This window comes from Cicer arietinum, chromosome 4, assembly GCF_000331145.2.
Source record: "Cicer arietinum cultivar CDC Frontier isolate Library 1 chromosome 4, Cicar.CDCFrontier_v2.0, whole genome shotgun sequence".
Lineage (NCBI taxonomy): Eukaryota > Viridiplantae > Streptophyta > Magnoliopsida > Fabales > Fabaceae > Cicer > Cicer arietinum.
Genome location: NC_021163.2, coordinates 12,679,952 through 12,692,816, shown reverse-complemented (window position 1 = coordinate 12,692,816; position 12,865 = coordinate 12,679,952). Strand labels below are relative to the sequence as shown.

At 26.6% G+C, this 12,865-nt stretch overlaps 1 protein-coding gene across 1 annotated transcript; it reads right to left on the bottom strand.

The window, feature by feature from the left end:
- Positions 1-11,352: 11,352 nt before the first annotated feature.
- On the bottom strand, positions 11,353-12,656 carry LOC101511542 (ethylene-responsive transcription factor ERF027-like). The gene has a single exon (XM_004496556.4). The coding sequence runs from the start codon at positions 12,389-12,391 to the stop codon at positions 11,750-11,752; it is 642 nt and encodes a 213-aa protein (XP_004496613.1). The 5' UTR covers positions 12,392-12,656; the 3' UTR covers positions 11,353-11,749.
- Between the last annotated feature and the right edge of the window lie 209 nt (positions 12,657-12,865).

The following is a 12,865-nucleotide window of genomic DNA, read 5'->3' as shown; positions in this document are numbered from 1 at the left end:
TTGAAAATTGTATATATAAAGAGTGAAAATGATGATGTGTTTGAAGGAAAGAGGCATGGTGAAGTTGTAGAGTGTTCTGTCAATGAGAAGAAGACAGCTAAGTGTTTTCCCGCGGTATGGACGATGGTTAAGGAATTGAAAGTGGGACATTTAGTTTTTTGGGTTAGCAACAAAATTGAAATTTGTCAGAAACTGACACGTTTGAATTGTTTCCAAAGATGGGTACTTCTAGATTTTTGAAATTGGATAAGAAAAAGGTTTTGTTTGACTGAAAGTGATGGAAAGGAAAAGGAGAAGGTCACTAGAACAAGGGGAGTGTGCTGTGCTGTGCTGTGCAGGTCACTCTAATGTGTCTGTGTCTCTATTCTTTATTACAAATTCATTTTAATAAAATATTCAAATAACAGCTCTTATATTTGTAAATTTTAAATTTTTATACATTTATTCATAATTTTATTTACTATTTATTTATATTTATATCATACCATCAATTTATTACATATATTATATTATTTTTTTCTCTCTCCAGTGTTTGAGTTTATACTAAACTTTTGTATGTTATTTTTTTTTAAATATTTTTCACTCAAAAATATTTGTTAAATTTTATTTTTGGGTGATTATTTGTTAATAATTTAGTTTATTTTTATAAAAAATCTATAGTTATATGATTTAATTTCTCTTTTCAAAAAAATATATCTTATTGTTCATTGTGAACTTGTGTCCTTCAAGGGGGGAGGAAAGATATCTACAAAATCACTCTAATTTTTAAGTTACTGAAAACATTATATAAGAGCAAAATAGAGAGTATTTAGGTTTTTCTTATAAAATTGGGGGGAGGTTATCTTTGTAAAAGAAATTTATAATATTTTTACAAACTTATTGTATATTTATGTATATTTTCAACTTATTTATAATTAACATAATTTTAAAATTGTTGAACTAATAAAATAATAAGACTTAATGTTGGATCATAAGAAGAAATCAAGATTTACCACGTTAGACTAAGAACAAATACATAAGTTGGATATTACGTTTTAATCTAAAATTTTAAACAATCGATATATAAATCACATCACATATATATTATTTAACTTTTATTTTTTAATTAATATAAAACTTCTAACTCACACTTGACACGATATATAAATCCTATCATATATATATTACTCAACTTTTATTTTTTAATTAATGTGAAATTTCTAACTCACACTCAACATACATGATATCCATCGTTATTAACACATGATATCCATCGTTATTAATTAGCTCATATGAAGGTAGGCTCTGCGTGGCATAGAGAGAATGACAAAAGTGAATCTATATATATGTATGTCAAAAGTCAAAGGATTGGCCAAAGATTAATTTGGGTGGTATGGCTCAATGTGACGTAAATAAAGGAGGAAAATATTGGTACAGAGGGAAGACAACTCTCCCCACATGACCGTTCAATTGAGAATATTATAACTACATCTGATTATTATTATTATTGTTATTATGACACAACTACACAAGCTGGATTTGCGTGGGGGATGCAACTCTTGTTTGTCTTCAAAATTTGTAAGCATGTGTTACCAAAGTGTGAAAAATCTGTTTTCTTTATTGGTATTTCGATTCCCCATGCACGCAAGTATTTCTTTATTGGGAGTGTAAAATTTTAGGTTCTTAGTTGGATTTAGTACGCCTGCTATGGACTGGGCCGAACCGAAGCCCAAACAATCGAAGATTGTTATTTTTTGATTTTTTTATATTATATATATGGCATTAATTAAACAATGTAGTGATGGCGGTGGATGTATCATATTACAGAGAATTATGTCAATTGACTGAAGTTTGTTTGACTTGAGTTTCTTTTGTTTTTCTTTGACAGGTATGACTGAACTGAACATTAAAGGAAACATCTCTGAGTGACAATGTGACATTCCTCACTCACTTTCCACAACATGGTTGACAGTTGATAACCGTCCTTAATTTTTTAAGATTTAAATGAAATCCTACCAAATATTATTATTATTATTATTATTATTATTATTATTATTATTATTATGAATTTAAATTTATGCATAAGTGTAAAACATTATAAATTATCATAAATCATAATAAATTTTGAGTAAAAATTAAATATATTTGATAATTTAACTGCTGTGGTTGATTAATAATTTAATATTTTTATATTAATAATATATATAAATTAAATTTATATATCTACATATTAAGAAAATACATGATTTTAGGTGTATTTTATTCTTTATTTACAATTTTATATTTATATACTCAACTAAATAACTAAAAATTCTAAGAAAACAGGCATTTAGACTTTTATATATAAAAATATTATGTTTTAGGATAGATTTTCAAAAAATTAAAGTTTTATGATAAAATTAATATCATAAAAAGACAATATTAGAAGAGGAGAAAGTACTAATACTTTATAATAAATGTTCAAACTTTTTTTAAGTTAAATTTAATACTAACTTGTTGGACCTAAAGGTATCCATATTGATTACGGAAACAGTAATAGTGCAATTAGAGTGGATATTCTCTTATTAGTTTTGGATTCTAGTTGCGCAGGGTATCCGAAATATTCCGTTACGCGGAAACGCGTATATTACGTGGATTTTATTTTTTCTTATCCCACTCCGAAGCAAGCCAAACGAAATAGGCTCCACAAGATTCAACCCTCATACTGCACTTTCCCTTCACTCTCCTTATATTTTTAAAACTCTTTTAATTTTTAACTTATTTTTATAATTTTAACTCTCTTCAGATTAATCAGATAGAATTTTTCTGGAATGAATATAGAAGATTCAATTGTAATTTTTCAAAAAATTTAATAGTTTTAAATTCTCTAATCTAGAGTTGTAAAATATAAATTTAATAAAATTCTATATCTCTTAATTAATTTAAAGGTGTAAAAAAATTTAAAAATTTAAAATTAATATTTACATTTTTGAATTTATTAACACAATTAAATTTTGTCTAGATTAGTTAATACGAAGAGTTAAAATAAAAAAAAATTAAATAGAGCTTTTTAAAATGTATCGAGGTAGAAGAAGAAATTCTCCTTCATACTACTTGTATCATGGGCCAGTATCTAAATATGAAAAGTTTGTCTAATTATCACATGGAGTGAAACTATAAAGCACAAGAAAGAAAGATGAAAGAGAGAGAGTAAGTGTATTTTTTAATAAAAGTTAATAAAATAACATTCTAACATTTAAAAATAGAAAACTATTTTTAAAAAAAAGTATAATTAAAAGATCCAATTTTTTTTTTTATGTAGTCCCAATTGTTTAAAGTTGTATTAGAGGAATCATGAGAATATATGGATAAAGAATATTTTCTATATTTGTTATAATTTTATTTCAAAGATAAAAGATTCATGAGAGAAAAAATAACTTTTGAAAGAATATTAAATTATGTGTCAAACACCTTTTTTTTATAAAAAAAAAATATTCATAAATTAAATATTCATACTTAAAATTATAAGTAAATTATTTTTTTGGATAATTTTTTAGTACGTGAAACAAACGTCATTATTTATTTTAACTTACTTTATGACTAATCGTCATTTCAATTAATTGAATAATATTTAAAAACTATGGCATTTAACAAAACAAAAAAAAACAAATTGAAATTGACCGTAATTAAGGTCTTCAATTAATTGAGTATGACGAAAACATATAAAAAACGAAAATTTAAAATTTATTACAATTATAATCTTTCACACTCAAGAGAATCTATGAAATATCTCCATATTTTAATCATTTGCACTTACTATGAGACTAATCTTCACTTTGAGTGATTGAACATGATTAGAAGAAAATATAGATTTTTGTTAATATAAAGAATATGTTTTGCAAGACCTATAAGTTAACTTATAAATTCATGACAAAAAATGATACACTTGATAACAATCATTTTATTATGAGTTTATAATTTTTTTATTAGATACTAGTGTTTTTTTTTATAAGCTACTGTAAGTAATTTTTGAATTTATAATTTATTTTTTTAATCAATTTTATCCTATTATTTTAACTATTTTTTTTCTTTATAATTGATTTATTATAATTTAAAATTAATAATAATATAGGTATATGTCATAATTGCAAAATATCAAAGATGACCAATGTCCCTTAATAAAAATAAAGCAACATTCACATACATGTGTTGAATACATTTGAAAAAATAAAAAGTTAATTTAATAATAATAAAAATAAACATTAATTACTAAAAAAATTAAACCATTAATTTCACTAAACTCATCAATTAGTCTATTTGTTGTCAGTTATAAACTTATTTTATCCAGTGTTGATCAAGTATGTATTAATTTGAAGCAAATTAAAATACACAATAAAGTAGGGGTGTTCTATATAAAAAGATTTAATTATCTGAGCAAAGATAGTAATTAAAGAAAAATAGATTAAAAAAAGATGATGTAGTAAAGAATTGAAAGAGAGTGGTAGTTTCTAAGCATCTTGTATGATAGTGACGGGATGAGAGCAGATAGCGGAATTGGCCCCGCTACCGGGGCTCCATTTAATTACGGCCTTTTTCGCTTTAACGATATTTGGGCTGGCAATCAAATCCCACTAATCATGTGGGCCATTTATTTTACTATAAGCAGTAAACTTTTTCTGGATATTTATTCTACTTTTCCTATTGCTTTCAGTACTATTTTTTTATTATTTTCCTTATCTCTTGAAAGAGACTCCACAAACGACATAGACTTCCTTGCTCCGGAGCGTACCAAATTCTCAATTATTCATATTCGCCTTTCTTTTCCCTTTTCCTTTCTACCCTTTTTTACTTGGATTGAATTATTTATAGGACTACGTACATAAAATGTTTTAAAATTGACAGAATATCTAACAATTATTAGTGTCACTTACTGTACGTACAACATCATGATATATATTACTTATCCTCACAACAATTGTGACATATATATTACTAATCCTCACAACAATTTTGACGTAAGTGTAACTATTTTAGACGAAACTCAAATCTAATACACAACGATCATTGGACGTTAGCCTAATTGAGTGAAGACCGAATTCAAGGTACATTATTCGTCCGGAATACTAGATTTGCGTCTTGTCTATTAAGACCATTGATTAACGATCAAATGATTATTTGTATTTTGCGTCGAATTTATCGCATCAGAATAAATTATCGTAACGCTATCGACCCTCGAATAATCTCTATAAATAGGGTCATGTACCCCAAAAATTAGATACACATTAATTATTATCTCTTCCTCCCCTAACTCCCACTAACTTCGTCATCAGAGTGCTTGCATGTACTACTCTAAATACTTAACAAACGTCAACTTCTATCCATCGCCATCATCTTTAGACTTCGGCCGTCTTTAATTATCGAATAAAGATGAGTAACTCAATTGATATTAATTTCATAAAAACAAAGAAAATGAATATCAAAGTTAAAATTTCAATTTTTATATATATTTTCTCTAATTTTTTAATCAACAACAGTAAGAAATAGAGAACCCTAAACTCTAAGTTAAAATAGTTAACATCAGTTGTGGTTGAAATTTCAAGTGTTCTCATATCATTAGTCACTCCACTCCAAGGTAGACCACACATATATGCCACCTCTCCACCATAACAAGTAACAATTGTCTTAAGATAGAAATGTCTACAAGCATTCTGTTGTATCTAACCAAAGTTATGATTTAGAGAATGTTCAGAAAAGGTAACACTCACACCTATTTGATTTTAGTTTTTTTCATAAAAATGTACTTAGTTTTGAAGAGAACAATATATCATTATCAACAGCATTTGATAGAAATTGATATTCCCATCTCATAATATAAATAAAATAAATGGATGTATGTGCTCCAAATTTTGACTCACAATTAAATTTGTACTAGATACATCAAATTTATCTTGAATCTATTTTTATTTATATTATGAGACAAAGTGATTATTATCCATATATATTGGAATAATATTTTGAAGATGGAATGGAACAGTATTAATCTATCTACCTATAACGGGAATTCTTTTTCTCACTTGACCATTGAGACATTGAAATTCCTATTGAACATTTACGTAAAGCACGTTGGCGACTTTGCTAGACACTAGCACGGCCATATCTTCAAAATTTGTAGATATTCTACTATTTACATAAAGTTCTATTGTTTTCAATACAAAACTTCTGATTTTAATTTTTTGAATAAATGTTTAAGTGCAGTCGTTAATATGACTTTATAAAAATATTTAAAAAGTAATAGTAATTAAAGCTAACGTATTTAGCAACGTAACATGCAATGAATGGAATCTCCTATGAGGTAGCCGCTATATGAACAGTGTAATAAGAAACACAGATTCTTAATTGTGTTAGTTAGTTAATTAGGTCAACGTTACTCTTATTGCGGCATTAACCAAATCTATTACAGCCATGACATGGGAGCAAGCTCTCTCTATCCATATATTTACTTTTGACATAGTTTTGTCGCTACTAGTCGGCCAAACCTCTCATCCACTTTCCAATAGTAAATTACAGCATCTATAGTTATCGGTGCCTCATATATTTAACACCAACTTGCTACCAACCCCAAATTTAAAGATTCACTTTTTATGACTAAATATATGCATGATAAATTATATTAGGAATTATAATCACGTAAAATTATTTGTGAGATTCATTTCATAATTTTTAAAGTGTTGAATTGAAGAGTTTTATTCAACAATCTTCTTTTTTTAGATACTCTTAGTCGTATTTAAACACTTAAATGTTCTTCTATCATGACAAGAAATTTTAGTTAACTATAATTATTTTTATTAACATTATTAAAAGAAATTCTCTCTGTGATGTGTCATTATACACCTTCTATCCTAAAATATAAATAAAAAAATAGTTAAAGAAAGATAATGTATTTGATTAAAAATACATTAATTTTTTTGACTAAATTTTTCTTATATTTTAGAACACAGTAGTATTTTTCTTCATATCTCTCTAAACTCTTCTCATTCTCTATGAAATTTTTCCTTTTAAAGTTCGGAGAACTCAATGTTAGAAGATTAAAATCCCTATAATATTTGGTCTTTACAACTGTTAGATATCTTAGTTTGTTAGTTAGTTAATTATTTTACACTAGTATATTGTTTATCTAATTAACTATACAAATCTATGTAACTCTTGATATAATTAACTCTCTCAATTATCAATATCATTTAATTTATTTTACGCTATTTTTTCTCTTATCAATGAATTAAATCAAGAATCATAATATCATATTAGAACGCTAATTATTATGTTATTTTCTTTCTTTAAAATTTCTTTAAAAAATTTCTATAGAAGCTTAATTGATTTATCTTTTGTTTTTTTTTTTTTCATTTGATTCGTGAATAATTTGTTCATTTTTTCCTCCATCTTTCTCCATTCAAAATTAGTTTTTTCTCTTTCTTTTTTTTATTTTCTTCTCTAGTTCTCTCAAATTTTAAGTTAGAATTATCTCATGGTAATGATAATAAAAAAATCCATCAAAGAATGGGTACTAAGAGCAACATATTTGCCAATAAAACTAAAGACTTTGTCTGTTTCAATGTCTAACAACTTTTGTCACAAATGAAAATGATAGAGTCGAGTGCACTATTCAAACTCTCTTCATCATCAAACTTAAAAATATATGTTATCAAAGCATTTTTTTTGAAGATTTCTCAAGAACACCAACAATATTTAGTGACATAATTCATTATTTCTTTTTAGCCAAATTAATATTAAAAAAAAAGAGAGATAGTTGTTTCTAAAAAAACCGATGATTGGATTTATCACTTCGAAGTACAAGCTAATAATCAAAGAATTATGCATGAGATTTCGTTCAACAATAAAAAGCAAGAAAATATATTTAATTGAGGTGTAGACTTGATTCAACATCTACTACAAAAAAAAAAGTAAGATTTGCATTAAAAAATTTCTTGTTCTTATTTCTAGCGAAAAATAAAACTTCCAAAAATCTTTTAGTTGATTTATTTTCTGCATTTCAAAATCATTTAGTCGATGTTTTGCAACCCTTGTTGTAATTAATCCTCTCAATTATCAATATTTTTCAATTTACTTTTCTCTAATTTTCTCTTATTAATTACTTAAATCAAGAATTGTAATAACAATTATCCCCAATTTTCCACTTGACCACATTATCTCTAGCACACTTTCGATGAAGGGTTTGTCGCAAAGTCTAAGAACATCAACGAGTCTAATACAATAGGATCATAAGAAATTTTAACACCACATTTTCACTCAAAACTTTAATGCAATATCTATGTGTCACTTATCTTATATATCAAATATTTTGCTCATTAATAGTCGATGAAAAACTTAATCATCACACTTGAACCAAACATAGTTCAACGAAGGGGAGAAGAGTGATTTTAATAGAAGAGATGAGAGAAAATGAAAGAAAAAAATGTTTGATTTAAGAGAGAGGGGGAGATGATGGAGATATTTTTTTTAATTATTTTTTTGTTTGTTTAAGGGAAGAGCTAAAAACTTTAAATGATATTTATTTTATTTTGATTTTCTATTCTTCAAATTTCCAAAAATAATAGAGAATAAAATGAATTTTATAAAAGATTTTAGCTTCTTCTCCCTCTTTAAAATTGAATAAAATAAAAAATTTAAAAATATTTCATTTTCTCCATTATACTCGGTTTCCCTCCGATCAAACACCAACTAGAAGAGGTTAGATACTTTGGGGAAAATTGGAAAATGATTTAGTTGTCTCCCAACTTTACCGAGGAATTGTATTCAAATTGGGCAAGCCACACAAACATTACATGATTATATCTTGGAAGTTTGCACATGTTAGACTAACAGATTTGGCTTCACCTCATTACTTTCTCTAAAGTTAATTAACGGATGTGGGAAATTTGAAACAAATTACTGCATACGTGCGGTGCGGCATACTATTGTTTTAAGATAAATTTGCTATAAACTCATACTTTCTCGTCTTAAAATATATTAAAAAAATTTATGTATTTTAATTTTCTTTAATTTATTTATATTTATATTATGAGACAGTGCTAGTAATATATCTAAAAAAATAAGAGGGAATGTTACTTTTATTTTAAGATTGAATAATTTAATTATATGGTTTACTTTATTAAGAATGTGACTTTCTTGTGGAGTATATATCTTTTTTATGAGAATAGTCTAGACTAGTCCATGGATCAATTAGGAAAATCTATTTATTTATTTATTTTTTGGCCCGTAAAAAATCTATTTATAAGCCTCTCGTTATTCATATATCATGATATTTTATTTCCTGCACACATTCTTCAAACTGATGTCAACATACACACATAGAAGTCTGATATATATCTCCACAATATTGATAATTACTCCATTCGATTTTATATATAAGAGATAATTTTTTATTTTACGTAACAAAAATGGTAAGAAATTTTAATGTGCATTTATTATTTAAATTATTTTTCTACTCTTATTTAAAATATTTTTTTAATACTATTAATATGTATTCAATATTTCACAGTTTTTTAATAAGAATATGTATATAAAAATAATTAAAATATTAAAACAATTAATGAGAACGTTGATTTTGATGTTTTTTTTTCTCTAATAAGACCAGTTGTAGTAATTTATAGCGTGTGCCTTTTGTAACAAAAAAAAAATAGTACATATATATATATATATTATTTGTTTTATTTTAAATATGTTATCTGTTATTTTCTTTTTCTTAAATTATATGTTGTCTTATAATATTAATTATTTTTTCGAACTAATATGCTCTTTTTATTGTATCTCAATTTTTCAAAATTTTCAACTAATGACAATTAATATCACAAAGAGATTGTAATATTTCCTCCATCTTATTTTAAATGTCTTATACAAGTTATATACAACTCTTAAAAAAATAATTTATTATGTTGATTTTATTAATAAATTAAATTTTATTTATTTAAATACTTTTATTAATTGCAGTTAGTTGATATACAATAGATAAAAATATATAAGTGAAAAAAAGAATTTATATTATATTAATATTATAAATCAGAGACAAAAAATTTACAAATGAAATATTTATTGTAAGAGAGAATATTTATTTTCTCCTTATTTATAATATTATTATTGTATGCATATTTAATCATCATTTCATTTATATATATCAATTCCTCAAAAAATTAAGTATAGATTCTATATCCAATAATATACTTATATGCAAGTATTAAACAGAAAGATATGTGTAATGTAAGTGGTGAATTGTACAAAAAACAAAAGTCAAACCAATATAATAAATAAATAATATACAAAGAAAAAGCAGTTATGTTTCTGTTGAAATAGAGGCGCCTTGGTAAGACGAAGAATCAACATTCTGTCATAACCTTCGGCACAAACTTTGCATCATGTCGGCAAATCCAAAAGTTAAATTAATTCAGTAATAATTTACAAGAGTGTCGTATGTATGTTTCATTTGCCACAACATTTTTATATGTAATTTTGGTCAAGAAATTAACTCTTTGTAGGCATGTACTCTGTAATTATCACAAGAAGAAAAACAATTTACAGTTGTTAAGAAACGTAGTTAGATATGATTAATTTTTTAAATTGTTATTTTTTAATATCAAACACTTCATTATAAAATTAATATTTTAAACGAAATAAATAGTGTATTGAAAATAATAACAGTAAATAATTTAAAATTAATTAACTTTTATTTATAATAATAAACAATAATTAAGACCTCTTTTTTGTTTATAAACACTCAAGAAAAACAGTAACTGTGATGTAGTAGCAGTATGTTAATGCCTGAAAGAACTTATTGTAATAATTGTCTGTTTAATTCATTACCATTCGTATAGGTTTTGATGCAATGATATTAAGAAGTATCATTTATTGATAGAATGAATCTTAGCTACACCAGGCTATACTGCCATGAATGTGATGATATTATATATGGCGTGGTTCATATATTAATTAAACACAGAACTGAAACAGCCTCCAGATTTCTCATTGACTTTAATGCAAAAATCCATGAATGAATGAAAAAGAGGGCTATACTATTGCTAGTATTATATATATATATCATTAACTCTTCTGATTCAACTATAGAGAAGCATCAAAGATACCTATATATCATGTGTTAATTTGAAATTTCTCATATCCCAACATTTTTAAATGCTGTGATAGATTAAAACTTAAAAATCAATTAATATGTAATCAGTTATGATATATGCAGCAACACTGTCATTATTTGCTCCTCCAAATATCTAGCATAAGAGACTTAATGGTGTTGTGTTGTACTTATATACATGGCAATTCATTCCTTAATTAATATCCAGAAAGTTGTTCAAATGAACTAACAGCAATATCTGAACTGCAAAAGTTATTTTATTTAACAGAAATAGCAGAAAAGGGCAAACTCCATACAAAGATGAAATCATATGTTTGATAGAGTGTAATACCTAAAAATATCAAGAATCAAAAGTTGAATCGTTTTTACACTGAAATGACATATATAGGTAGGTTGTATTCTAGCTCCCTAATTGAATAGATCATACAGATCTATCACATTCAGAAGTGATGAAGAAATGAAAGTGACCTAATTAGTTCATTCTAAATTATGTATATACACATGGAGATCCAAACCAGAGTGATTAACAAATCAAAGTGAAGCATAAGTAGGTAGGTAGGTAGGTAAAAAAAGGGGTAAAATGAAGAAAACCAAATTAAGATCTACCAGAGAGACGCAAGAAATGAATGAATGTCTTCAAAAAGTGTAACTCCAAAGATTATCTCCTCCTCCAGAATCAGAATTTGAGGGTGAATTATCATGATCAGAATAATTAGAAAATGAAGTGATCCTTGGTGGACTAACCTGCATTCCTCTCGCCATATCATCCAACAAATTTGGCATATTCAACAACTCATCTTCATCAATATATTGTTGCTGATGTCCACTATCTGAATTAGATCCTTCAAAACATGAAGGGTTTTCTTTTTCTTTTTCTTCTTGTTGAGATTGAGAAGATCTGATTACATTGACGATTCTAGCTTGTGCTGCAGCTTCAGCAGCAGCACGAATATCAGTTGGAGACATTGAAGCAGGAATAGGATAAGAGAGAATTGAATTAGGAAAATTGAGAAACGTATCAGGTCCTTTCAAAGCGAGAGCAGCAACGTCGTAAGCAGCAGCAGCCATTTCAGATGTAGGGTAAGTTCCTAACCAAATGCGCTTCGTTTTACGTGGCTCACGTATCTCCGATACCCATTTTCCGCTCCGGCAACGTGTTCCACGGTATCGTACTGATGGAGATGAAGATGAAGCTGAAGCTGAAGGTGTTGGTGATGAATTAGATGAGACTTCTATACATGGCAGTACTGCAGGAGGAGGGTAAGGTTTTCCATCCATCAAGAAAAAGTAGAATAAAAAATCTTCTTGTGGTTGCTGTTGTAGGAACTATATAGGAAGAATTAAGAGAATATGATGATAGTGGCACAAGTAGTTACTAGTTAATACATTATGAAGGTTAGGTGATTGTTTTATAAACAAAAATATATAATAATGAGGTATTATTACTGAAAAGTATTAACCTAAAAATAAATAGTACGTAGAAACATATGACAGAGAGAGAAAGTGGGAAACCTTAGTGGGGATTTGTAAGATTTGATTTTTAGTTTGAATTTGAATAATACAATTTGTAGGTCATAGCGCTGAATTGAGGATGAGGCCACATAGTGAACACGTATTAGGCACACAATTTTTCTTATAGGGGTCGTGATCTGAAATTCACTCGTTTATGCCACTGTCTTAATGGCTACTAACAACAAACAATACCCCAACGATAACGACATTTTATCCTTTTATATTTTACTTCTTTTTTCC